This window comes from Megascapheus bottae, chromosome 25 (genome assembly GCF_031878675.1).
Source record: "Megascapheus bottae isolate mThoBot1 chromosome 25, mThoBot2.hap1, whole genome shotgun sequence".
Classification (NCBI taxonomy): Eukaryota; Metazoa; Chordata; class Mammalia; order Rodentia; family Geomyidae; genus Megascapheus; species Megascapheus bottae.
Window position 1 is genome coordinate 5054565 of NC_143533.1, and position 27051 is coordinate 5081615.

General features: G+C 51.2%; 2 protein-coding genes across 3 annotated transcripts in view; one reads left to right on the forward strand and one right to left on the reverse strand.

The window, feature by feature from the left end:
- Positions 1-657: 657 nt before the first annotated feature.
- Positions 658-4732, forward strand: Hsd3b7 (hydroxy-delta-5-steroid dehydrogenase, 3 beta- and steroid delta-isomerase 7). 2 transcript variants are annotated; one of them, XM_090358047.1, is made up of 6 exons: positions 658-842; positions 1066-1221; positions 1473-1581; positions 2294-2393; positions 2516-2678; positions 3579-4732. In XM_090358047.1, exons 1-6 carry the CDS (start codon positions 677-679, stop codon positions 3992-3994), a joined length of 1110 nt encoding a protein of 369 aa, XP_090214173.1. In that variant the 5' UTR covers positions 658-676; the 3' UTR covers positions 3995-4732. The 2 variants fall into 2 exon arrangements, with proteins under 2 accessions (XP_090214173.1, XP_090214174.1); XM_090358048.1 differs by lacking the exon at positions 1066-1221.
- Positions 4733-7635: 2903 nt separating this feature from the next.
- Positions 7636-27051, reverse strand: part of Stx1b (syntaxin 1B) — a 19553-nt gene continuing 137 nt past the window's right edge. Inside the window, exons 1-10 of the mRNA XM_090358049.1 lie at positions 26912-27051; positions 16555-16629; positions 16247-16346; positions 16086-16160; positions 11554-11627; positions 11184-11292; positions 10947-11020; positions 8374-8511; positions 8169-8279; positions 7636-7866 (exon numbers count right to left, since the gene is read on the reverse strand). The exon at positions 26912-27051 is cut by the window's right edge and continues 137 nt beyond it. Coding sequence (XP_090214175.1) covers positions 7786-7866; positions 8169-8279; positions 8374-8511; positions 10947-11020; positions 11184-11292; positions 11554-11627; positions 16086-16160; positions 16247-16346; positions 16555-16629; positions 26912-26941 — 867 coding nt within the window. The 5' untranslated portion in view covers positions 26942-27051 and the 3' untranslated portion in view covers positions 7636-7785. The remainder of the gene's footprint in view (positions 7867-8168; positions 8280-8373; positions 8512-10946; positions 11021-11183; positions 11293-11553; positions 11628-16085; positions 16161-16246; positions 16347-16554; positions 16630-26911) is intronic.

Sequence of the window (27051 nt, forward strand, 5' to 3'; positions counted from 1 at the left end):
AGGAGGGAAGAACTGAGGTCACACAGTGGAAGTGAGGTCGCCCTGGGCCGCCTTCATCCTATGGCCCCCCAAATCCTCTGGCACACATCCTTTCCCCCTCCCTCCAGATTCTGGCACCAACCTCCCTTTAGGGAGCCGAGTGTCCACCAGGGGGCGTCCTGTGGCAGGGAGTGAGGGGTAGAGAGGGTGGAGGCTGGACTGAGGGAGGTTCCTGGAGTGGGCCAAAAGGGAGGAGGAGGAGGAGCAAGCGGAAGGAAGCTGGTCTGTGGCTGGCTGGCCAGCCCAGGAGACAACTCCCAGTGACCAGTTGGGGTGCCCTGGGACAGTGGCTACAGGTGCTTAGAGGTAATACCAAGGCTCCCTTTAGTCTTTTCTCTCCTGCCCTCTAGAGCTGCCTGCCTCCCCCTCCACACCCTCCTTTTCTACCCCAAACTTTGCCTCATCTCCTCTGACCCTGTGACTGCTCAGCTGAGCAGTGGGTGGGATCAGAGGTCATTCAGCCTCTCCCTCAATAGGTGAAGGCTGCAGGAACAGCTCTGTCTCCTCTCTGGCCAACTTGTTATGTGCTCTTGTCCCCTAGACCACCTGGCCCCTTCTCGAAATCCACGTGGCTGGGGCAGCTGGCAATTCAGGTGAGCCACAGTCTTCACTCACAGTCTTCACCTCACAGCCGGGCATGGCAGAATCTTCACAGGCTCCAAAGCTGGTGTACCTGGTGACAGGTGGCTGTGGTTTTCTGGGGGGACATGTCGTGCGCATGCTGCTGGAACGGGAACCAAAGCTCGGTGAGCTTCGGATCTTTGACCTGCACTTGAGTCCCTGGCTGGAGGAGCTGAAGACAGGTGAGGTGGAGGTGGTGGGGATGGGGGGAGGTGGTAGGGTGTGGTTTCCCCCTTCTAAGCCAAGATGCCCCCCTTGGTGGAAAAGATGAGAGCTGTTTACATCTCCTAGTCTACAAGGCTGGGCTATATGAGTCACGCTGGGAAGTCGTAGCTCTAAGGGTGTTGGCTAAACCCAGCATCTGGCTGACATTCCAGCTGACAGAGCCCTCGCTTTCTCCATCAGGGCCTGTGCAGGTGACTGCCATCCAGGGAGATATAACCCAGGCCCATGAGGTGGCAGCGGCCGTGGCTGGAGCTCATGTGGTCATCCACACAGCTGGTCTAGTGGATGTGTTTGGAAGGGCCAGTCCCAAGACCATCCACGAGGTCAATGTGCAGGGTGAGGTGTCCACTCTGTGTGTCTCGCATGTGACATTTGGCCTGTTGGTTCTCCGCCCACTTTGACTGTCCTTGAACATCTTGTGATTCTTCTGGAACAAACAACCAGTCCTATTGCTATAGCCTATTGATGAGCTATGTTGCCTCACCTCCACCGGCCCCAGCCTGGGTGGTTCTCCTTGGATCTGGAATGGGATGGGGGAAAGATGCGGAGGAAAGAGCCACACGAAGCTATGTCTCCCCCTCCCACAGGCACAATGAACGTGATCGAGGCTTGTGTGCAGGCTGGGACGCAGTTCCTGGTCTATACCAGTAGCATGGAAGTTGTGGGGCCTAATATCAAAGGCCAGCCCTTCTACAGGTGAGCTGAGGGCTCCCTTCCCCCCCCCACCCCCCCTTCCCATTGTTTTCAAAGCCCATTTCTAGCTGGGTGCTAGCAGCTCATGCCTGTAATCCTACCTAGCTGGGAGGCTGAGATCTGAGGATTGTGATTTGAAGCTAGTCTGTGCCTCTTTTTTTTTTTTTTTTTTTTTTTTTTTTTTTTGCCAGTCCTGGGCTTGAGCTCAGGGCCTGAGCACTGTCCTTGGATTTTCTCAAGGCTAGAGCTCTACCACTTGAGCCTCAACACCACTTCCGGCTTTTTTCTATGTATGTGGTACCAAGGAATCGAACCTGGGTCTTCGTGCATGCTAGGCAAGCACTTCAACCACTAGGCCAAACTCCCAACCTAGTCTGTGCCTCTTAACCTCCAATTAGCCAGCAAAAAGTGCGGCTCAAGGGCCGGGAGTTTGGCCTAGTTACGAGTGCTTGCCTAGCATGCATGAAGACCGAGGTTCGATTCCTCGGTACCGCATATGTAGAAAAAAGCCAGAATTGGTGCTGAGGCTCAAGTGGTAGAGCTCTAGCCTTGAGAAAATCCAGGGACAGTGCTCAGGCCCTGAGCTCAAGGCCAGGACTGGCAAAAAGAAAAAAGAAGTGTAGCTCAAGTGGTAGAGCACCATGCTTAAGTGGAAAAACAAAAAACAACTCGAAGGACAGTGCCCAGGCCCTGTGTTTTTCCTTCCCCTGAACAGAGGCAATGAGGACACCCCATATGACGCACTGCACAGTCACCCCTATCCACGCAGCAAGGCTCTGGCTGAGCGGCTGGTCCTGGAGGCCAATGGAAGGAAGGTGAGACCTTGAGAAGCCACTTTAAAGGGCTGCCGGGTAGAGCTTGTCCCCAAGCTTGCATTCATCTTGGGCTGCAGAGGGGTAGCCCAGCCATAGGTCCTATTTCTAACTTTTATCACCAGGTCCGTGGAGGGATGCCCCTGGTGACATGTGCCCTGCGTCCCACGGGCATTTACGGTGAAGGCCATCAGATCATGAGGGATTTTTATCGTCAGGGCCTGCGCCTGGGGGGTCGGCTCTTCAGAGCCATCCCAGCCTCTGTGGAACATGGCCGAGTCTATGTGGGTAAGGATTGAGCCCAGCGGGGGGAGAGAAAAAGAGAGAGAGAGGGAGAGAGAGAGAGATCAGATGCCAATACTGGGGCTTGGATACTGTTCCTAAGATTTTCTGCTCAAGGTATATTCTGCCACTTGAGCCATACCGCCACTTAATTAATTAATTGAAGAGTCACACACGCATCTGTGTGGGCTGGTTTAGAACTGCAACCCTCAGATCTCAGCCTACTGAGTAGCTAGGACTACAGACGTGAGCCATCAGCATCTGGCTGGGCTCAGCAGGTTGTTTTGTGAGTGTTGGTCCTGGGGCTGGAACTCTGGGTTTGGCTGCTATCCTTTTTTTTTTTTCCTCCCCTCAAGGCTAGTACTCTAGAGCCGGAGCCACAGCTCCACTTCTGGCTTTTTAGTTGGTTAAATAGAGATAAGAGTGTCTCATGAATTTTCCTGCCGGAGGGGCTCAGCAGTGTGTGAGTTCAGAACAATGCAGAAAAACCTGCTTTGGAAATGGCCAAGAACCTTGGGTTCTAAAAGTAACAGCGTGTACCCTGGCCAGAAATTAAAAAAAAAAGAGAGAGAAATGAGAAGAGAATGATTATGGGCTGTCATCTGCTTGGACCAGAGGAGAGAAGATCTGTCCAGGTTAGGGAGGCAGACATAAATGCATAAATGCGGCCTGGAGAACAGCCGCATTCACTCAGGCCTGAGTGTTTTTCCAGGTTGCCTTGGAGAACAAGTGGCTTGAAAGGCGAGGGAGGCACCGGAGGGGAAAGCGGCCTCTTCCAGGCCGTAGTGTGATGTGGACAGGATCTCGCCGACACTGCATGGACTGACCCATGAGAACAGTGCCCACGCAGTAGCAGGGAACTCACATAGTCACTGTGCGCTCTCCCCCTCCAATTCCCATTGACAGGCAACGTGGCGTGGATGCATGTCCTGGTTGCCCGAGAATTACCACCAAAAGCCCCAGTCATGGGTGGGCAAGTCTACTTCTGCTATGACAAGTCACCCTATAAGAGCTATGAGGATTTCAACATGGAGTTCCTGGGCCCCTGTGGACTGAGGCTGGTAGGCACCCGCCCGCTGTTGCCCTACTGGGTGCTGTTAATCCTGGCTGCCCTCAACTCCTTACTCCAGTACCTTCTGCGCCCACTGTTGCTCTACGCACCCCTGTTGAACCCCTACACACTGGCTGTAGCTAACACCACCTTCACAGTCAGCACCAACAAGGCACAGCGCCATTTTGGCTACGAGCCTTTGTTCTCATGGGAAGATAGCCGGACACGCACCATCCGCTGGGTGCAGTCGTCAGAGGGATCAGTCCAATGATTGCAGGCCTGGATGCTGGTGTTATCGCATCTTATCCACCTGGGTCCTGAGTCCTCTTGTGCATGGAGAGGCTGACTGTGGTACAGAAGCTGAGGGCCCCCGCAACCCCATCAGCCAATGTTGAGTCTGTCTTCTGCAGTGACAGGCCACAAGGCTGCTGAGAGTCTGGTTGTATTCTGCCACCTCTGGGCTCTAGGGCAGGGGTAGGGACAAGGGATGACTTCCTTCTCAGCCTAGGCTTGCTGGATGCTTGGCAAGGAACTGGATTCTAACTCTGTCTCCATTCTGGTTTTCTTTCTGAGCAGAAAATGGCCAAGGTTCCTCAGACTTTGAGCTGATCTGACATCGAGGTGCCATCTTTAGGCTTAGATGCTGAGTAAAGAGGGTATTTCGTCCCGATTCAGAAAGATTACAGTCCCTTTGTTTTTAAGATGATCACCTTTAGGTTAAAAATTCTCCTCGAAGAAAAGCTAGGGAAATCAGTGATTATTTGCTTTTTTGTGTGTGTGTGTGTGTGTGTGTGTGCATGCATGCCAATGCTGGAGCTTGAACTTAGGACCTAGGCACTGTCCCTTAGCTTTTTCACTCAAGGCTGGCACTCTACCAATTGAGTCAACCTCCCGTTCCAGCCAATGCCTCTTTACCTAAATACAGCTTCTTCAATGATGTTAGCCGTCTGCCTAGAGGGTACCGGGAATGCTGTACCTAGCCAAGGCTGGATTAAAACCTTTTTCCAAACCTGTTGTCCATCTGTTAGTCTAGCTCCTCTGCCTGCCCCACCCTTCCCCACGACGCCTGTCCCAGGTGGGGACAGAAGGAAGGAAGTACACAGCACGCCCGCTGTTGGATTGGTTGCTATTTCTCCCGTCCCACGGGGCCCAACCCGGTCCAGAGTGGGGTTGGGGGGTTTGGGGGGGCTCTGGGGACAGGACATGCAGGGCTGGGGGGGGCAGAATTTCCTGTATTTGATCCATTTGCAACTTGGTCACCAATAGAGAGAAATGAGACTGAGGGCTAACAGGAGAGGGTAGCCAGGCTCCGGGCCCCCAGCCAGGCCCCAAGAGTCCTGTCCCCTCGAGGGAGGAGAGGAAAAAGAGCTCTAGAAACCAACGGAGAAACAGAGAAAGGAGGCAAAGGGCTCATGTCAGCAAACACGGCTACATCACGTGACACGCCAGCGACACAGAAACACACGCCAACGCACACGGCTGCACAGCGGGGCAAGGGAGAAAGGAAGCCAGGGGAGGGGGTCACCCATCTTTGTCCTCTGCAGGAGTGGGCTGCTGGGGAGGGGGGAGAGGGCAGGGCGAATGCATAGAACACATCATATGGACACGCTCAAGGCGTGGTGAGGGCGTACGTCGCCCCACGGGCCCATGGGATGGGACACGCAGTGTGCTTTGTGAGAGGCAAGGGGGAGGGAAGGAGGAGGGGGCAGCAGGAACTCTGGCCAGGCCTGGACCACCCCTGGGGCACACACGGGCTTGATGACTGTGGGTATATGAAGGATGGGTAACACACTTGTCTGAGAACATGCGCACGACACCACTCCAGGACACGAGTCATAAATGGTGCCACCAAGCAAGCCCAGGACACAGGTCCTCAGGAAGTCCCTCAGCCACCTGAGGCCCGGAAGTGGCAAACTCTAGGCCTGATGGACAGGGATTTCCAAAACACCTGGGCCAGGTGGCAGGAAGGAAGGAGGGGACCAGACGCGACGAGGCTGCTCTGACGTCTCTGTGGATGAGGGCAGAAGGGCTTGCAGGCAGACTTCCTATCCTGAAGAAGGACAGTCTAGGAATGGACAAACAGGTTCTTCTTCTCAAGCCAGGAGACCCATGATACGGGAATCTGGTGAGAGGGACCTGCATACATACACCCAAATCTGTCACCCAGTCCACACATGTGTTCCTGTCCGGGGCAAGGCACACTTGTGTACCTGTACGTACTCCCGGGCTGTGCGGATGGTCTTGTGTGTGTGCTGATACTGGGGCCGGGTGTTACCCCTTAGCATTTTTTTTCTCTCTCAAGGTTGGAGCTCTACCACTTGATCCACAGCTCTACTTCCAGCTTTAACTGGAGACAAGAGTCTCACAGACTTTTCCTACCCAGTGTGGCTTTGAACTGCGATCCTCAGATTTTGGCCTCCTGAGTAGCTAGGATCGCAGGTGTGTGTCACCGGTACCTAGCAATAGGGGGTGATCCTGATGCTGTCCTTTCTCCCCTGTACCTCAAATCTGCCAGCACACACAATCTATAAGCTATGTGTGTGCTACCTACAAGAACAAACAAGAATCCCTACACCCCTACTTCGCTCACCCTCAGAGGCCAGGCCTGCACCCCCTCCTCCCAGTGAGAACACACTGATTTCTCCTAGGTCCTGGCAGGCTGGAGGCAGGACAGGAGAGCTCCGTCTTTCCATCTGTCTGAAGCATCTTCCCCTCCCCAGCAATATCCCAGTGGGCCCACCAAGAGACAATGCCACATGTCCAGGCACCCAGCCACAATGGGCCTCGGTACCCCAGTGTGCGTGTGTTTGCCTGGGTGGGGCCACCTCGGAGGCACCATCTCAGCCTTGCCATATGTGAGCACACCGAGGTGTGCCAGCTATCACTGGTTCCGGCCTGTCCTTGGGCAGAGACCCAGAGAAAGATAAAGGTCTGGGCCCGTCTGCCCAGGGGCTCTGAGGTCGCAGGACAGGAAGCTCCCATTGCATAACATCTCATGCAGCTGTGTGCGAGGCCATAGCAGAGAGTGTGGACAGCAGTTCTGGAGACAGAGGAAGGGACGCGTCAACCCAAAGAAGCCATCCTGGACTGGACATGTTCCAGATAAATGTATCGTGTGTGTGTGTGTGTGTCTGTGTGTGTGTCTGTGTGTGTGTGTGTGTTGCTCTATGCAGGAAACTCCTAACCATCCACATGTGTGCACGAACACACACGTGCTCACACAGCTGTACTGTGCATTACAGGCATCTGTGCCCACAGAAAGCCAGTGTGCAATCCAGTGGGAGGGGACTCCTGCCAACACTTGGAACACACACACACACACACACACACACACACACACACACACATCTTTCCCTTTCCCAGGACAGGCAGTAATTCCCCCAGGTGGTGAGGCCTTCAGGTGGTGGTGGGCAGTGCCACAGCTTTTGTCTCCAAGCCTCTGTGGCTCCTCGGAGGAGGTGGACGTCAGTGCACCTATTTCCTGCCCCATCCACAACACACGAGGGAGGAGATGGAAGGATGGCTCTTGCCATCGAACACAAAATTCCATGTATAGGGATTGAGTGATTGAGTGCCCACAGATCTATGACCACACATACACACACACACACACACACACACACACACACACACACACACACACACACCTATGCACAGAAGACAGGGTGGGATGTGGTGGGTGGGCTGTGTGGTTAAACTTGGCCCGTCTATACAGCAACAGGGGTGGAGAGTGAAGCTCCAACCACATAGACTGGAAGGGGGTGGGTGGGCAAGAGGGGTGACTTGGGGGGATCTACACACATCTACAATGTACACACACGCTGGGGTGTCCACACGTCTCAAGCATGTGCCGGCGGCATGCATGTTGGTGTGCATGTGTGATCACGCCTGCTGCTATCTACGTGCGGGGTGGGGTGGGGTGTGGGGGGTCCATGGCAGGGGGAGGGCTGCCTGGGTCTGTTTTCAGGGAGAGCTTGGAGCAGGGAGATGGAATGGGAAGTGGTGGGGTATTGCTCCCGATGTGAGGGGGAGGGAAATCTGGGAGAGAGAAGAGCGAGGGGACTACAAGCCCAGCGTCCCCCCAATGGATGACGCCAAGACTACCCCCAGCACCACACAGCAAATGATGATCATGATTTTCTTCTGCAGATAGAGAGAGGAGAGAGAGAGAGAGAGAGACAGACAGACAGACAGACAGAGAGTGATAAAGAGAAAAGGAGACACAAACCAACAGATCAACAGACAGGGGACAGAGATAGGGGGACAGGGTGTAATAAAAAAAATAATAAAAGGAGGGGGGAGGGAAAACAGAGAAAAACAGAGGTCAGAGGCAGAGATAAGGCCTGCTCCCAACTGCCACCAGCCCTGGCCTGGCACCCAGCCCCTCCCACCATCCTCTTAATGGACTCCCATCCCCCATCAGGCCACCAGAAACCCCTGCTCACCCTCCGGGCCTTGCTCTGATATTTCACAGCTTTCTTAGTGTCGGACACAGCTCTCTCTACATAGTCCACGGAATGTTCCACGTTGTACTCGATACGGTCAATCATCTCTCCCTGCAGACGGAGGGGTGTGAGGCCTAAGACCTTGCAGCCTGAGGAGGTGGGGTAGGGAGAGCCCACCGAGAGTGAGGTGGCAGAGCCCACATACCTGGCTTTCCACAAGCATTGCCATGTCTACAAACATGTCGTGCAGCTCACGGATGCTGGTTTCCAGTTTGATGATCTCATTGTGTCTCGTCTCGATCTCATTGAGGGCCTGCTTTGTCATCTGGGAGTCCATTTTGATCTAGGAGAGAGAAAGGGCTGTGTCCTCAGCCATCAGAGGGTCTGGATTCAAATCCTGGTGCCCTTTCCTAGCTGTCACTTTAGGCAAAAATTCTGAACATCTCTGGGCCTCCATTTATCACCCCCCCCCATCAAGAGCCATCTCAAGTGCTATAATGAAAAATCATAGACGTTAACATGTGTATTTCAGTTGGAACTGTGCCCAGGTACTAAAGAAAAGTTTGTCAAATGACAGGAAAGGAAACTTGTTAGGAGCCTACCAGCTCTGTCTTCCCTAGGACAGCCAGCACACACACAAGAGAAGCTCAGGAAAAAGACACGGGCAGAGGCCCACAGAGTGATGCAGGGGGCTCTGAAGGTAGGAGTGCAACAAGCAGAAAAGGAGACTCAAAAGACAAGGCCGTGTGCCCACAAGTTACCCAGAGCTTATAGGAGATAAATAATAACCACTCAACTCACGGTCCAATCCTCTTAGACGACTGGCTTACGCCAAGCTATTCACTTCCCATTTGCTCTTTTGCTCAAAAAGCCCCCATAGGACTTGCCATTATCCCAGGCCTCACACCTTTAATCAACGTAACAATGTATGGGTGGGCAGGGCGCTTGTCCACCAATATCCTAGTCATTATCTTATTTTTTTATTTTTACTTGTGGGGGTGGGTGAACTGGGGCTTGAACTCAGGGCCTGGATGATAACGCCTGAGTTGTTTTTTTGTGTTCAAGGCTAGTGCTCTACCTCTTGGTTAATTTGAGATGAGTCTCCCAAGTTTTTTTTGCCTGGGTTGGATTTGAACTGTGATCCTCAGATCTCAGCCTCCTGAGTAGTTAGGAGTGTAAGGGTGAGCCACCAGCGTCCAGCTCCCTGTCATTTTTATACACAGACAGCTTGGAGAGAGCTATCTGAAGGCGGAGGGTGCCTCTCCTCAGAGATGAATTTGACCCGAGTTAATCCAACAAAGATCAATTATTCAAATAGCAATTTACTAAGATCTATTGGACAATCACAGTACATCCTTTCTTTCTTTCCTTTTTTTTTTTGGTGCTAGCACTGGTTCTTAAACTTGGTGCCAGCTCAAGACTGATGGATGCTCTACCACTTAGCCACAACTCTACTTCTAGATTTTGCTGATTAATTGGAGATAAGAGTCTCGAACTATTTTACCCAAGGTGGCTTTGAACCTGGATCTTCAGATCTTAGTCCCTGAATACCTGTTATAAGTGTGATCCTCTATAGCCTGGCTTCACAGTGTGTACATTTCTTTTGGGGGGGAGGGGGTCATGGGGCTTGAACTCTGGCCTGGCTGCTATCCCTGAGCTCTTCAGCTCAAGGCTACCGCCCTACCCTTGAGCCAAGCCCCACTTCCAGTTTTCTACAGGTTAACTGGAGATAAGAGTCTCAAGGTTCTTTTGTTCCCCAAGCTGGCTTTGAACCTTGATTCTCAGATCTCAGCCTCCTGGGTAGCTAGGATTACAGGCGTGAGTTACTGCACCCGACTCACAGTGTACACTTTTTTTTTCCCCTCAGTCTTGGGCTTGGGCTCAGGGCCTGAGCACTGTTCTTGGACTTTCTCAAGGCTAGAACTCTACCACTTGAGCCTCAGCACCACTTCCGGCTTTTTTCTATGTACGTGGTACTGAGGAATCGAACCTGGGTCTTCGTGCATGCTAGGCAAGCACAGTGTATACTTTAAACCAAGTCTAAAACCATTATTCAGAGCTACTCTGTCCCCCATCCCCGCAAGCAAAAACAAACACAGAACTGAGCAGGCCAGGGCAAAAGTCCATAAGGACGAAGGAGAACTTGAGTTAGGAAAACATTCATGCGTTTACATAGACAAGGATGAGGGCACAGCAGTGTGCAATTCTTAAGCAAAACTAATTTAAAGTATTTAAAATGTGGACAAATGAGTCATATGGTGAATGATGAATGCTTTGGGTGGGAACATTAGCAAACTTTATTTCTTTTTTGTTTTTTGGCATTCCACCACTTGAGGCCTGACTTGTTCTGATTAACGGGAGATAGAATCTTGTGGACATCTACACAGGCTGCTTATGATTGCAGACCCTCCGGATCTCAGCTGGCTGAGTAGCTAAGATAACAGGGGTGAGCCATATTGGACTCAGAATCCTTGGCAGGCCCTTTCACCTGTGGGGGGCTTGTTCTCCACAGCTGTGAAATGGGCTCCCTCAGAGTTGTGCAGAGGACTCAATGAGCTCCTGGGTTCATTGTAAAACAAGCAAAGGGCCTGCTCTCAAGATCACCGGGCTGTTTTGAAGAGGAGGGCTTTCCTGCTCTGCCCTCATGGAATTCCCCACTTCCTGGTCCCAGCTGCCCACGGCTGGCTATTCCAGAGCAGACCTAGGACCTAGGTTCAACTTGAACTTGAGGAAGTGCCCCAGACCTGCCCCACCCCACCCCTGGGGGGGAGGGCTCACGTCATCCGTGAAGATCGCCAGCTTCCCGCTCTCCAGCATGTCCTCCAGCTCCTCATTGGTCGTGGTCCTGCCGGCTGTGGGGAGAAGGGACTCCCTGCTCAGGGGCTGGGCCACCAGGGAGCCTGCGGTGGTGGGGTGGGCAGGGCCCGGGAGCCCAGTCTCCCACCCGGCTGTAGGCCGGGAGAGGCAAGTCCTGAGGGGGCCTGGGGAGTGTGGGGAGACCGAGGGTATACGCACTGATCTCCAGCTGCCGCTGGATCCGGTCCTTGCAGCGGTCTCGGTACTTGGACTGAGTCGCATTATACTCGGTCATTACCTCCACGAACTTCCGGGAGAGTGTTGAGTGCTGGGGTGGGGTTGGGGGACAGACACAGGGACGGGGTGGGCAGGCGGCATAGATGATGATGATGGGTAGACTTAAGTTTACCGCCCTCCAACAAGTGCAGCGCACTCCACGTCGGCACCTGCTGGTCACCCCAGGTAAGCCGTAACCACGCCCCCACACGAGGCCACGCCCCATACAAGGCCTAGTCCCAGAGCGACCACGCCCCCACAGTGACTCCGCCCCCCACGCGCTTCAGGCCCAGCCCAGCCTTTGCCTCCTTACCTGGGTCTTGCGGATGCGCAGGTCCGCGGAGGAACGGTTTAGCCCCTCTTCCTGTTCAATGCTTTGCTCGATCGCTGTGGGACAAAGGGTGCAGTGTGACTGGTGGGAGACCTGGGGCCAGAGACAGGCTCCGGGCCTGGGAAGAGATGTCAAGAGGAGGCAGGGTGATGGCCAGGCCCGCAAATAAACAAGCACGTGTGTTTGAGGGGGTCCCGGGTAGGTAGGCGGGGAGGTTTCCCTGAGATCACCTGATTAGCCAACCCAGAAAGAATGAGCCTTGGAATGTGCCACTTTCCACTAGATGGGGGCAGAAGCCCACCCTGCAGGATTCTTTTATTTGGGGGGGGGAAGAGGGGAGGGGAGCATTGAGGTATTGAAGTTTAAACTGTGGACCTCACCCCTAGCAACACTTACCACTGGAGCTACACTCTCAAGCCCTTGATCCTTTTTTTTTTTTTTTTGCCAGTTGTGGGGCTTGAACTCAGGGCCTGAGCACTGTCCTTGGACTTTTTCAAAGCTAGAGCTCCACCACTTGAGCCTCAGCACCACTTCCAGCTTCTTTTTAATGTATGTGGTACCAAGGAATCGAACCTGGGTCTTCTTGCATGCTGGGCAAGTACTCTTCCACTAGGCCAAACTCCCCCCACCCCTTTTTTTAAGGAAAAACCACAGCAACTCTTAATTTAAAGAACCCTGTAGCAATCAGACTGATTCTGCTCTCCTGCCCTGCAAGGTGATCTCTTGTCCTGGGATTCACATTTCTAAAAGGTGAAAGTGAAAAGATGAACGAGGATTTGTTTCTGGATCGTGCACACACGTAATACTACCATTCAGATTTTCTGAAAAAGAGCTCAAGGTACAATCTGTTTAGAGTAAGATCAGAAAATGCCAAAGAGATGAATCACCTGACCTGCTCATTCCAAGAGCCTCCAGAACATTCCTGAGAACATGCCTTCTCTGTGTTGTTGGCACCTACTGTGGGGAGGTAAGCGGCTGCACTCTATCCTAGGGCTCCTGCTGCCAGCAAAATCAGGCACAGTTAATGAGGGATGGCTCTGGCCTTGAAGATATAGAAAAAGCACAGAAACACCTAGTAGAAATACTCTAATGTGCTGGCTTGGCAGTAGTTCTGTTTCAGACTTGGGGCAGGGCCAAGTATGGAGGGAGGAGTCTTCTATGTTGTTTCATTGACTTTTCATGACATTTTTAGGAATTCCATGCTATCACTTCCTGTTTCAGACTAGAACCTGAGACTCAAATAGGTGAAACAATTCAACATCAAATTCATGGGCTGAGAGAGTGGTTTAGTGGTAGAGTGCTTGCCTAGCATGCATGAAGCCTTGGGTTTGATTCCTCAGTACCACATAAACAGTAAAAGCCAGAAGTGGCACTGTGGCTCAAGTGGTAGAGTGCTAGCCTTGAACAAAAGAAGCTCAGGGATAGTGCCCAGGCCCTGAGTTCAAGCCCCAGGATTGGCACTAATAATAATAATAACAAATAATAATAATAAAATAAAAATAGTCAAGTCCACACCACCAACTGGAAAAGAACCAAAGTGTCTATCTGTCTGTCTGCCTGCCTCTCTCTTCCTCCCTCCCTCTTTCCCTGGCATTTAATAGCCTCTCAGATTGGTCTTCTCTGAGCTGGCTTCAAACCAGGATCCTCAGATCTCAGCCTCCCAAGTAGCTAGGAACACAGGCATAAACTTCTAGCGACTAGCTGGTCTTCTCTCTTTTTCTGGAAATCTGAATGGTCAGCTTTATTTATTTATTTACTTATTTACTTACTTAGGTCAGTCATGGGGCTTGAACTCTGGGCCTGGGTGTTGTTCCTGAGCTCTTTAGTTCAAGGCTACCACCCTTCCCCTTGAGCCACAGCCCCACTTCCTGTTTTTCTAGTGATTAATTGGATAAGAGTCTCACAGACTTTAGTGCCCAGGTTGGTTTTGAACCAAGATCCTCAGATCTCAGCCTCCTGAGTAGCTAGGATTACAGGTGTGAGCCACTGGGCCCAGCTTTGTCTCTGAGCTTTTGTGCTCGAGGCTAGCCCTCTACCACTTTGAGTGGCAAGAGCCACTGGTTCCTGGCTAAATAATAATAATTATTATAATAATTATTAATCGTGGGACTTGAACTCTGGGCCTGGGTACTGTCTCTGAGCTCTTCAGCTCAATGCTACTGCTCTACACCTTTAGCCTCAGCCCTACTTCCAGTTTTTTGGTGATTAATTGGAGATAAGAATCTCATGGACTGAGAATGCCTGGGCTGGCTTTGAACCTCAATCCTCAGATTGAAACTGCAGGTATAAGCCACTTTATTTTTTTTTTAATTTATTTTTGGTGAGACGTGAAACAGGATGTTGGTATGTAGCCCAGGCTAGCCTTGGACTTGTGACCCGCCTGCCTCAGTCTCCCAAGTCCTAATTCACCACCATGCCTGGTTTAAAACAATCACCTTCTTAATCCACTGCCATTTTCCTGTGTTCTTTCTAGGTTTATGTGTAACATGTAGACTGCATCACAGCGATGTCCTTAATATCTTCTAGCAAGTATTCAAGGTCAGAGTTAATCAAGCCCAAAGAATCTACTGATCCTAGGGATTTTTAAACTGGATGACAGCAAGAATCTCACTTCTAAGAAGGAACCCAAGGAGCTACAGCAGGGAGTGAGGGGAAGGCAGGTAAGACTTCCAGTCAGAATAACCTGACACTTAAAAAAAAAAAATAGAATCTTTGGGCTGGAAATGTGGCCTAGTGGTTGGTAGAGTGCTTGCCTAGCATGCGTGGAGCCCTGTGTTTGATTCCTTAGTATCACATACACAGAAAAAGCCAGAACTGGTGCTATGGTTCAAGTGATAGAGCACTAACCTTAAGAAAGCTCAAGGCCAGGAGAGGTGCCTCATACCTGTTATCCTAGCTGCTCAGGAGGCTGAGATCTGAGGATCGTGATTCAAAGCCAGCCCAGGCACTGCAATGCCCGGAGTCTCTTATCTCCGATTAATCACTGGAAAGCTCAAAGCCGCCCTGCAGCTTAAGGGGTAGGGCAGTAACCTTGAGCTGAAGAGCTCTGGGACAGCACCCAGACCCAGAGTCCAAGTTCCATGACCAACAAAAAACAAAACAAAAAACCTCAAGGACAGTGTCCAGGCCTGAGTTCAAGCCTCATAACTGAAATAAGAAAGAATGAGAGAGAGAGAGAGAGAGGAAGAAGAAGGAGGAGGAAGAGGAAGAGGAGGAGGAGAAGAAGAGGAGGAGGAGGAGGAAGGAAGGAAGAAAGGAAGGAAGGAAGGAAGGAAGGAAGGAAGGAAGGTTAGTTTTGAAATCGCTTCAGTTTCTCCTACTCTACAGAGCTGAGGGCCGGGGCTTGTCCGGCGTGACCTACTAGTGGAGGCTGTATTTGCTCTGCTAGGATTTGCACTTCCTGTGATCCTAGGTCAGAACGATTCCATTTGGCACACTCACCTCGAGTGCAAGGTGCTTGTTACAAGTCAGTCTCAGCAGTGTGAATCGGGGAGGACATTAGTTTTTGTCCTTGTCTCCCTAGCCCAAGGTCACTGCTCTCGGGGGCCAGGCACCATGGCAAGTTCCTGTCCCCAAATCTTAGCGATGGGCTTCATACATTGTAGGTGTTTGGCTTCATACATTGTAGGTGTTTGGCAAAGGTTCCAGATGCTGAATTATGATCGGTGCACAAATAAACCTTCCGCTCACACTGTTATTCCCGGGGTATCAGCACACGAGGAGGTTCCTGACCCACAATGCTTTGGGGGAAAGTTATTACCAGCACCCAAGTCCTTAAATTAGAGTGAATACACGAGCACTTGGCAAAGCCCTCCTGAAAACTTGCCAGCCTCTGAGGTCAGCCATACAGTCCAATCTGCCCTGAGCTGATGATACTGATGCAGGACTGAGCATGTGCTGAACCACCCATTTTGGGGGGAACAGGGGGAGGGGGTGACAGGACAAACAAGCACTTAATAAAAGCAAAGCCTTCTTTTTCAAAAGCAAAGACTTATTTTCCTAATGGACCAACAGCGCTCACTCAGATGCACACTTTCCTCTTCTTCATGTCGCTGTCAAGTCACTCTCTAAAGGATTGAGACCAAGGGTAGTGTGGCCTAGTGGTAGAGTGCTTGCCTAGCATGCACGAAGCCCTGGGTTTGATTCCTTTGGCTTATGGCTTATAATCCTAGGAGATCTAAAGAGTGAGATTTGGAGCCAGTCTGGATACAAGAATCTTCAAAGCTTTTATCCCTAATTAACCACCAAAAAGCCAGAACTAGAGGCTTGACTCAAGTGGAGGAGTACTAGCTGTGAATGGAAAAGCCAAGCAAGAGTGGGAGGTCTTGAGTTCCAGCGCCTGGAATGGCACACACACACACACACACACACACACACACACACACACACACGCACACATACTCAGCAGCAGCTGCTGCAGCAGCAAGTGTGAGCTTCATGATTTCTCACTCTTAAGGAATCTGACTCTCAGAGGATTTTTTTTTTCCTCCCTAGCTCAGAATTGCAATCCTCACCTTTCAACTTGGAGCGGACCTTGTTGGCCGTCTTCTTGATGTCTGCGGTGAGATCCTCCAGCTCCTGTTTGGTCTCTAGGGGGAGGTCAAGGAAGCCGAGTGAGAAGCCTGGGTGGAACCCCAGAAACTCCCCTCCCCCAATACCCAAAAGCAATACTCACTCTCATCTGGATTGGGGGCAGCCAAGATGGCGCTATGCTGTTTTTTCACTTGCTCCACGTCCTCCGACAGCTTCTCAATGCAGCCTCGAATCTCCTCTACCTGGGGAAAACCCATAACACCCAGCCTTGTGCTGGGGCCTGCTGAGGAGATCCAAAGACTCCCCAAGGATCAGGTTGAGATAGACCTGGCCCAGAGAGGTGGGCAAAGGCCAAAGGCTCAGAAGGGGAAAGGGGGTGGGGCACAGTGAAAAGGAAACAGTTGAGAAGGGGTCAGGTACAGGCTGTGGGAGCGCTGGGGAGCTCATTACCTGTTCAAAGAACTCATCCATAAAGTGATCTCGGTCCACGTGTACCACCTCTTCTTCATCATCACTGTCTTTCGCCTGGAAGGCCAAGGAAAGTGGAAAAGAGTGTCAAGAAATCTAAAAACTGGGCACTACAGGATTAGAGAATCCCTCGCTACTCAGGAAGCTGCCAGCCCGGGCAGAAAAGTCTCTATAACTCAGTGGTAGAGCACTATCTTGGAGCAAAAGAGCTCCTGGGCAGTGCCCTGGTGATGAGTTCAATCAATCAATCAATCAATCAATAAAAAGTCCCAAACAAGAGCGTGCTATGGAGGCATCAAAATTCTGAATGAACACCGAATAGCATAGTTTTCTTTTTTTGCCAGCACTGGAGCTTGAACTTAGGGCCTGAGATTTGTGCTTTAGTTTAGCCTTAAAAGGAATTAGGCAGAGGCACCCTTTGTGGGTGGTGGGGGACGGTGGATGAGATTCTCTCTGGAAGATGATGTTATTTAGGACAGCTGCTATTGACCAATCAGGATGAAGGTATTTCAATATCTTAACAATCAGCTAAATATCAGTCTTGTAATCATTGGCTCTGGGCTCTAAGAAGGGTTCTGGAGTCCACTGGTGTCTGTGAGTGTGAACCTTCCTGTTATTCCTCACCAATACCTGCTCAGGCCTCAGTGTACCCCCCCCCCAATTTTCCCCTGTGCCTCACACCTCCCCCCCCATCCAAATCTCCTATGCAAGGTCATTTCACCGCCACCGGGAGGGTGGGTGAGTGAAGCAGACAGCACCCCAATCTCTGTTCCTGTGCCTTCCTCTTGCCACCCACCCTCGCTCCCCTTTCTCGGCCAACTCTTCTCTTCTCGTGGATTCAATCACGGATTCAATCGCTTTCATCCAGCGCCTTCCAACAGCACACCCACCCACTCCTGCTTGCCTGGGTTTTCCAGTTGCAGCCGGCAGCTGCTCAGCCATCCCACCCCCGGGGCTCACAGACACAAAGGGATTTACCCACCCACACCGCCAACAGACACACCAAGACCACAGACAGAAGCCCTGACACACAGGCGCACAGAAATAGTCCTTGACACCCACACGGAGACACACGGCCACGCTGACGTTCACAGCAGAGCTGCACTCGGACACGTGGACACACACACAGGGACAGAGTGGGGATTCTGAGAGGCTGTCCACTCAGCCGAGGCTAGGTCTGCAGGTTTACTCAGAGCTGCCTGGAAGATGCAAGGGACAGGGACGCTCTTTTTCTGCTTGGGACAGAGGTGGGAGGACAAAGTTGGAACTCACCAAATCTTAATTATATCTAGAGCTCTAACGGGCCCCAGTGGAAATTTAAACAAGAATGAATCCCAGTTTCCAGAAAGAATCACTGACAGAGTCTAGCCACAAGAACCTGAATGAATAAAATCAACTCAGGATGTCAAAAGACATCTCTGCCTGAGGCATTCACCAATGGAGATTTACATCGAAGCCCCAAAGCGGCCCAAGGAGATTACAGACAGACAGGCCCAAGAGTGCATTAGACCAGACCAGACCTCAGACAGCTCAGATCGAACCCAGACACGGTCAGATGGGACCTAGAAGCAATCCAGATAGCCAAGGAGATGAGCAGAGCCCCACAAGACCTGGAAGAACTACAAAGACCACAGGAGAGGCACTGGTCTCCATATCCCCAAAGACACTTAGCCTCTGGTCCATGCCTTGCCCAAATATACCTCAGGGGTGAAACACTCCTTCCACAAGAGAAACTTTTTGTGTGTGTGGTCCTGGGGCTTGAACTCAGGACCTGGGGGCTGTCTCTGTGCCTCTTTGTGCTCAATTCTAGTGCTCTATCACTCGAGACAGCGCTACTTTCTGGTTAACTGGAGATGAGTCTCATGGATTTTCCTCATGGCTTCAAACTATGATTCTCAGACCTCAGCCTCCTGAGTAGCTAGGATTACAGGCGTGCACCACCAGTACCCAAGACCTCTTGCTTCTTAATCGTAGCTGGTGGCACAGGTGGGTTTAGGGGGGCCCTGAGAGGAATGTGGCTTTTGAAACCTCCATTCAACTCGGAAATACCCCCCAGAGATTGAGCCAGGCATGGTGGCCTGGAATCCTAGCTACTCAGTAGGCTGAGATCTGAGTATCGAGGTCAAAACCAGTCCGGGCACTAAAGAACAAGAGACTCCAATTAATCACAAGAAAACGGGAAGTGGGGCTGTGGCTAACGGGTAGGGCAGTAGCCTTGAGCTGAAGAGCTCAGGCACAGTGCCCAGGCCCAGAGTTCAAGCCCCATGACCTACAGAAAGGAAGGAAGAAAGAAAGAGAGGAAGAAATGAAGGAAGGAAGGAAGGAAGGAAGGAAGGAAGGAAGGAAGGAAGGAAGGAAAAGAAAGACTGCAGAGAAACCTTGGTTCAAAGAGGCTCTAAAGTACAAGACTAAGCCAGCTTCCCACCATAGCTGCTAAATTCTTAGTCCTCAAACACAAGCTGCCCTGTAAGGCCCCCTGCCCCTTCTGAGCCTTCACCCACCCACTCAGCCAGCCTCAGTCCACCCGAAGTGGGTCAGGAGTCCTCATGGATCCAAGTACTTGGAAACTTTTTTGGGTCTCTTTCACCTGTCAGCTTTAGGAAGTCCTTTGTAAAGTCTTATGTCACCCCCTCCTGTTATTCCTAGAGATTCTTCCTGGAGTTTCCAGCCTATTTACTTGTCCTTGAGGGAGGAGGGAAGATAGAAAGGCCCAAGTCCAATTTCTGTGGTGTCATTACAAAGAGAACCGAGAGCTAATAATCCTCTAAGTTTATAAACACATTTATAATCCTTTCTGATCCTCAGCCCAGCCCAGGGAGGAGAGCTAAACAAACAGTAATGTCCCCCTTTCACTGATGAGGGATCAGAGGAAAGTGACCAGACGGAGCAAGGCAGGGACACTACTCACCACCCAGACCCTGTTCCTTTTCCCCTCAGGCCTGCTCTTCCTGCCCAAGCCTTTTCTGGAGAGAACTTCTGTACCCAGAAAACCTAGCAAACCGGGCCCTTGAACTCAGGGCCTGGATGATTTCCCTGAGCTCTTTTTGCTCAAGGCTAGCGCTCTACCACTTGAAGACACAGCTCCACTTCTGATTTCCTGGTGGTATGTTGGCGATAAGAAAGTCTCAGGAGGGCTGGGAGTTTGGCCTAGTGGTTAAAGTGCTTGCCTAGCATGCATGAAGACCTGGGTTCGATTCCTTGGTACCACATACATAGAAAAAAGCCAGAAGTGGTGCTGAGGCTCAAGTGGTAGAGCTCTAGCCTTGAGAAAGTCCAAGGACAGTGCTCAGGCCCTGAGCTCAAGCCCAAGATTGGCAAAAAAAAAAAAAAAAGTCTCAGGAACTTTTTCCTGGACTGGCTCTGAACTGAGATCCTCAGATCTCAGCTTCCAGAGTAGCTAGGATGACAGGCACATGCCACCAGTGCCTAGCACACATTTTCGTTTGTTAGTTGCATTCACATGAGTCTGACACTCTTCTTTTCTCTTTAGTCTTCATTAAAATTCTGTACGGCCCATTGGCCAACATAATTACAATTATGACAGACATTGAGGCAATGAGCTGCCATTCTGTGTGTGTGTGTGTGTGTGTGTGATTTGTTGAGATGGGGTTTTACTACATATACCAGACTACCCTCAAACTCAAGATCCTCATGTCTTAAGCCAGGGACCAATGGCTCACTCTTGTAACCCCTGCTACTCAGGAGGTTGAGACCTGAGGATTGCAGTTCAAAGCCAACTCAGGCAGGAAAGTCGTGAGACAGCAAAAAGCCAGATATGGAGCTATGGCTCAAGTGCTAGAGCACCAGCTTTGAGTGAAAGAGCAAAGAGAAAACCAGGAGTTCAAGTCCCAGTATTGGCACAAGAAAGCCCCCCACACACCAAAAAAAACACAAAAACCCTTCCATCCTGCCTCAGCCTCTTGTGCTTGGATTATGGTGTGCTACACCATACTTGCCTTATCCACTTAATTCTTACAACAGTCTGTGGGGATAGATATTATTATCATCCTCTTTTAGAGATGGGCAAACTGAGATAGACGCAGGCTGAAGAGTTTGCCCCTGGGGACCAGAGAGAAGGCCTTGTGACTTCTCTCATCTGAGCCTTTGTGTCCCATGTGGCTACCCCCACCTGCTGTGAAACAAGGCAGAAAAAAATGCCTAATATTACAGTGAAGAGAATATGTATCTGATGATGGCTGACGATTGACTCTTGTTACTTTGTTACAGATAAGGAGACAGGCTCCGATGCAACTCATATTGGCTAATGTAAGGATTCACAGCCAGGTAGACCAGTTGCAGAATCTGAACTCAGAGCCCACTCTGTTGTGTCCTTAGTGTGTCTGAGCTCCTGTGCTCAGGACAAGAAGTTGTAAGGAAAGACTTAGGCTTTCAGAAAGAGCCCAGACAGGAAGCCAGGCTTTCCAGTCTGCAAGAGATCTCTTGTGGGTCTCCAGGCAGATCTCAAGTCCTCTCTGGGCTGTGGTCTATGAGAAGGGAATCTTTGGGTGAATATTCGGCAAGGTTCACACTGCTCTGAAGTGCATGTGTTAGATAAAAGGCAGAGTCCAATTCTAGAAGTCATACCAGCCTAAAAGAATTCTGGCTACAGGCACCAGAGACAATGTAGGGAAAGACATTCCAATTGTTCCCTTTTTCTTTTCTTTTCTTTTTGTCAACTGTGGGGCTTGAACTCAGGGCCTGGACACCGATCCTGAGCTTTTATGCTCAGGACTATCGTCGCTCTACTACTTTGAGCCACAGCTCTACTTTCTAGTGATTTGTTGGAGGTAAGAGTCTCATGGACATTCTTGACTGGGCTGACTTTGAACTGTGATCTTCAGATCTCAGCTTCCTGAGTAGTTAGGTTGACAGGCGTGAGACCCCAGTACCTGGCGAGTTGTTCCCTTTTATGGTGGCCCTACAGGTGGGAGGGTCTAGTTTTGGCCTCTTCACATATAATACTGGGGAAGACAACACAGGTCCTCCCCCTTCCCCTAACTGGTTATCACAGTTGTGTGCCACACTGCATGAACTTCACGTTTCTTTTCTTATGTACCAGCCCTAGGACTTGAATTCAGGACCCTGCACTCCCACTTGGCTACCACTTGAGCCATACCTCTACTTGTATCTTTTTTTTTTTTTTTTTGCCAGTCCTGGGTTTGAGCTCAGGGCCTGAGCACTGTCCTTGGACTTTCTCAAGGCTAGAGCTCTACCACTTGAGCCTCAGCACCACTTCCGGCATTTTTTCTATGTATGTGGTACCGAGGAATCAAACCCAGGTCTTCGTGCATGCTAGGCAAGCACTTTAACCACTAGGCCAAACTCCCGGCCCCATCTTTTTTTTTTTTTTTTGTAGCTAATTGGAGGTAAGAATCTCACAGATTTTCTGCCCAGGCTGGCCTTAATTAACATCACCTTGAAATCTCAGCACTCTGAGTAGCTAGGATTACAGACATGAGCCACAATGCTATTCTTATTTTCTCATGACATACGAGGAAATAGAGGCACAAAAAAGATTAAATAACATGCCCAAGATCAGCCAGGTGTGGTGGCTCATACCTGTCATCCTAGCTACTCAGGAGGCTGAGATCTGAGGATCAAGATTCAAAGCCAGCCTGGGCACAAAAGGACCTGAGACTCTTACCTCCAAATAACCTCTAGAAAATGAGAAGTAAAGCTTGGTTCAAGGGTAGGATGGTAGTCTTGAGCTGAAGCGTTCAGGGACAGTGCCCAGGCAAGTTCAAGCCCCATGACCCACAAAAAAGAAAGAAAGAATGAATGAATGAATCATGCCCAAGATTATTCAGCCAGTGGGGTGCTGACAAAGTGTCAGTACCTGGATTTGAACCCAAGCACTCTGCTCTCTCTGCCTCCCAGGAAGAAAGAGACTGTGCAGGGTCTTAGCACATTGGTAATGGAAGACACCCTAGCTAGGCCTCCAGCTTCCCTCTGGCCTCCCCAGATGCATCAGAGTCCAGGCTTTCCAGATCATAGACACCAGAGGCCCTCACATGTGTGCCTGTGTGTGTGTGTGTGTGTGTGTGTGTGTGTGTGTGTGTGTGTGCAGATGGAGATGACAAGGACAGATACATAAATAGATGGAGGAGGGGGACAGCATGGGCCGCTAAATTGGTGACCAAAAAACAGATGGCAGAAACAGAGGTGGAAAGAGACTAGAATCAGGAGACAGAAAGTCAGACAGAGAGAGCATGGGCACACAAGGTGTGTGTGTGTGTGTGTGTGTGTGTGTGTGTGTAAATACACATATTCATGCATGCTGGCACACACGGCTCCCCTACACTCCTCAGGGGCACAAACACTGTTGTCTGATCAGGAGGTACAAACCTCTCTACACCTGCCCTCCCTCTCTGTCCATCTGTCTCCCTGGCCTGGGCCTCTCTTCTTTCTCCCTCCCATGGCCCAGCCTAGCTGTTGTCCTCAGGATTTTCTCCTCCACCATCCCTGCCTCCTCTTCTCTCCTTCTCCTCGAGTTATTCACTCAGCTAACAAACAAGTGTGATTTGTGCCAAGTTCACTCTGGGTGCTGCAGGAACACGCCAGAGATCCAGTGTGGGAGACAGATGGGGGGAGGAGGAGGAACAAGGTAATTTCTGACCAGGCAGAATCCCAGGAGGAAGGGGAAGGGAGAAAGATGGCTGACCAGACAGGTGCAGGGACATTTTATACAGGGTGGGCAGGGAAGGACTTTCTAAGGAGGGGACCTCTGAGCTGAATGCTGGACTCTAATTCAGGGAAACTGAATTCAAGACAGAGGGATTGCAAGTGTAAGAAAACTTAAGCAGAAATTAGGTGATGTCTAGAAAAGGCAGAAACAGCCCAGTATCAGTGGCTCACGCCTGTCATCCTAACTACTCAGAAGGCTGAGATCTAAGGATCATGGTTCAAAGCCAGCCAGATAGGAAAGTCTATGTTACTCTTATCTCCAATTAACCACCAGAAAACTATAAGTGGAACTGTGGCTCTAGTCTTGGGGAATGAGCTCAGGGACAGAGCCCAGGTCCTGAGTTCAAGCTCCACAATAATAATAATTTTTTTTAAAAAGGCAGAAGTCCAGTGCACATAGCAGAAGTAAATCCATTAAAGGGGTCTCCTGATTCCTACAACTTGTAATCTGGACAAGTTGTGAGGACCCCACACTCACCCCTCAAGTTCCTGGGCCAGGCCAGCGCCTCTCAGGTGGAAACAGAGGCAGAAAATCTGGTTGATACCAGTTCTGCTGTGGACAAACTGTATGACCTTGGGTAAGTCAATATTTTTCTGTAGCTTCACGGGACCACTGAGGGACCATAAAGCCCAGGTGGGCACAGGGCACTTTTGTGCAGACCCTACTTTTATTTTATATTTGTGTGTGCTGGTAAAAGTGGGTTTTGAATTCAGGACTTGGGCCACTGTCCCTTAGCTTTTTCTGCTCAAGTCTGGTACTCTACTACTTCTGATTTTTCTCCCTGGTTCATTGTGCTTTTTCTGGTTTGGAATCTAGATCCTCCTATCTCAGCCTGGTGGAGGAGCTAGGATTACAGGCAGGAGTCACCAGATCTGGCTAGAAATTATTATTTTTTTCATCAGGCTTGAACTCAGGGCCTGGGCATTGTCCCTGAATCTATCTGTGCTCAAAGCTGCCACACTACCACTTGAGTCACAGTACCACTTCCAGTTTTTGAGTGGTTAACTAGAAATGAGAATCTCATGGGGACCTTTCTGCCTAGGCTGGCTTTGAACCATGATCTTCAAATCTCAGCCTCTTGGTTAGCTAGGATTACAGGTGTGAGCCATGGGTGCCCAGGGCAAAAGTTACTTTTAATTTCCAGGAACATCCTGGAAATCACGATCTGTTATTACTGTCAGCTCACACATGAAGAAACTGAGGGGCTAAAGGAGATGGCTCAGTGCTAAGAATAGCTGCTTTGCATGCTCCAGGCCCTGAGTTCAAAACACAAACAACAAAAACATACTGGAGGACCAGGCAAGTACAGCAATGTCGCCAAGGTCATGCAGGAAGTACTGCAGGTTAGCATTTCATCCCAGTCTGCCTCCCACCTGTGCCCTGAGCCACTAGATGATAAACAGAGCAGAGAAGCACTAACGCCCCGCTGGAAAGAGAATCAAACCCTGGAGTTGACAGCTCTCCCACACAAGTCCCCTCCCAGGATCTCAGAACCCCCTTCCCTTCCCACACCCGTCCCCCACCCATCCTCCCCTAACCTACCACCCCTGGCAGAGAGACCCTCACACTCCAGGGGTCTGACAAGCAGGCAGCTCCTTTCTACCAGGCCCGCCCCCTCCCAAATCCAGTTTTCCTCAGCCTCAGCCATGACTAAGAGCAAAGCCATCATCAGCATTTACCCAGAATGCCCCCCCCAGGCTGCCTCCCCCAGCTGGTTGCCCTAGCCATCAGGTTTCCTCACCTCTGAGCAGGGGAGCTCTGACTGGCTTCCCATGCACACAATCCCTCCCTTCCTCCCCCTCCCTCTCTAATTATACCACAATTCCACCACCACCCAAGCCACCCCTTTGCCATTTCTCTGGGAATCTCAGAATCATAGAATGGTTTTGGCTGCAAGGTATGTGTATGTGTGTGGGGGGGGGGAGTCTAAATTCCAATCAGATTTCCTCTCTTGCTAGCTGTGAGACCTTAGATAAGAGAGTTAATCCCTCCCAGCCTCAATTTCCCCAACTCCAACATGAGATAGGCTGTCTGCCTGCCTGGTCAAACAAGGAGATTGGTTCGGTTCGAGTGAGATCACAATGGTTTACTGGCTTTGCAAAGTGAATAATGATGGAAGAGAACGGATGTGAGAACTGGCTGGTCAGAGTTTAAATCCTGTCTTTTTTTGAGCTCTGTGATTTTAGTTACTTCACCTCTCTGGGCCTGTTTGCTTATTTATAAGATAGAAGCACTTAGTATTTAATTTGTAAGGTAGCTTTGAAATGACTGGATATGTGTTAAACACGTCAGACATGAATGACTGCCATTCTTGTCATTAGACAAAAAAATGCAGTAAAACTTTAATGATAAGAATAAACCTCACAAGTCCCTTCCTGCATTGCTAGCCCCTCCTCTTTCCACCTGCCACCCTGTCTCCCTCCAGAAGCAGCAGTCACTTTTCCTCTAAGCCCCACTCAGAAAGCTGGGGGTGGGGAGTCCCTGTCCCTTAGATGAAGGGGTGTATGGGGGGTGAGAGGTTCTTTCCAAGACAGAGGTCTTTGCCCTAGCCTCAAAATTTCTGAGCCAAAGACCAAAAGAGCAGAGTTCCATGTCAACTTGTCAGGCTGGCCGCCCAGATTCCTGTCTGACCTACCCCCCCCATACCAGACTTTCTTGATGACCTTGGGAAAATCCCTTCCCCTCCTCTGAACCTCGGTTTCCTCATCTGTCAAATAGAGTAGCACCGTGGTGAGTGAGAATCCAGAGGCACCACGTACAATCACTGCATCAAGTCTCCGTGTCCACTGGAAGAGGCCAGTCCTATTAACATAACCCCACAGGCCACCATCAGACAGCAGGCTGCCACCTCTGCCTCCTTGCACCCCCCCCTCCCCAGGACATTTCTCCAGATGCTCCAGTGCCTGAATCATCTCCCCCCTGCCTCATTCTCTAGCCCCTCAGCACAGTAGCTACCTTGGCAGCCTTTGATCCTCTTCTCCAGCATCCAGACATGACCCATTGCTTGGGCCCCTTCAAGGCCTCAGACCTGGGCCCACACAGGCCTGCCCCTGGCTGCCCCACTTCCAGCCATGGCCATGGTGTCACACAACCCCGTGCGTGGACTGTCCTTCCCTCTCCCATCTCTTGGGTCACCTCCACTCAGACCCTGGCCCTAGACAGTCTCCTGAGTCCACCCCTTCCCTCCCGGGCGTTGAGAGGTGCCCCCTCCTTGCAGGACACACACACACACACACACAGCCAGGTGTTGGCCTCTCAACCTGTGTCCTTCCCCGTAGCCCCTCCATATCTGGGTCCCTCCGGGCTCCCCAGCCTGGCCCAGTAGCCACCACCATTCTTCAGATGTGCTCCGGGGGTGGTGACACCCCATTCTCCCTTGACATCCCCCCCCCCCCCCGGCTCTCCAGGCCCTGAGACCTCCCCCGCCCCCTGGCGTCTCAATGGCCTCCAACCCCTTGCAGGCTCTGTCCCCAAAATGCAGGTTCACCGGAGCCATCAGACGCCTGGAGACCTTTGGGGGCGCCCCGGGCTCCCAGCCTCGTTTCATCCTCCGCCCCCCCACCCTGGCCCGGCACCAACCCCATCCTCCTGCCCCCCCAACGCGTTCCCCTCAAATATTGGGGTCCCGCCCCCCCCCTCCATCCCCAGGCTCACACTCCGCAGCTCCTGGGTCCGATCCTTCATCCTGCGACGGCTCCTCCTCCTCCTCCTCCTCGTCCTCCTCCTGCCTCGGCGGCCGCTCACTGCCTCCCACCTCGGAGCTGGGGCCCAGGGGGTCGGGGGGGGGCGCCGAG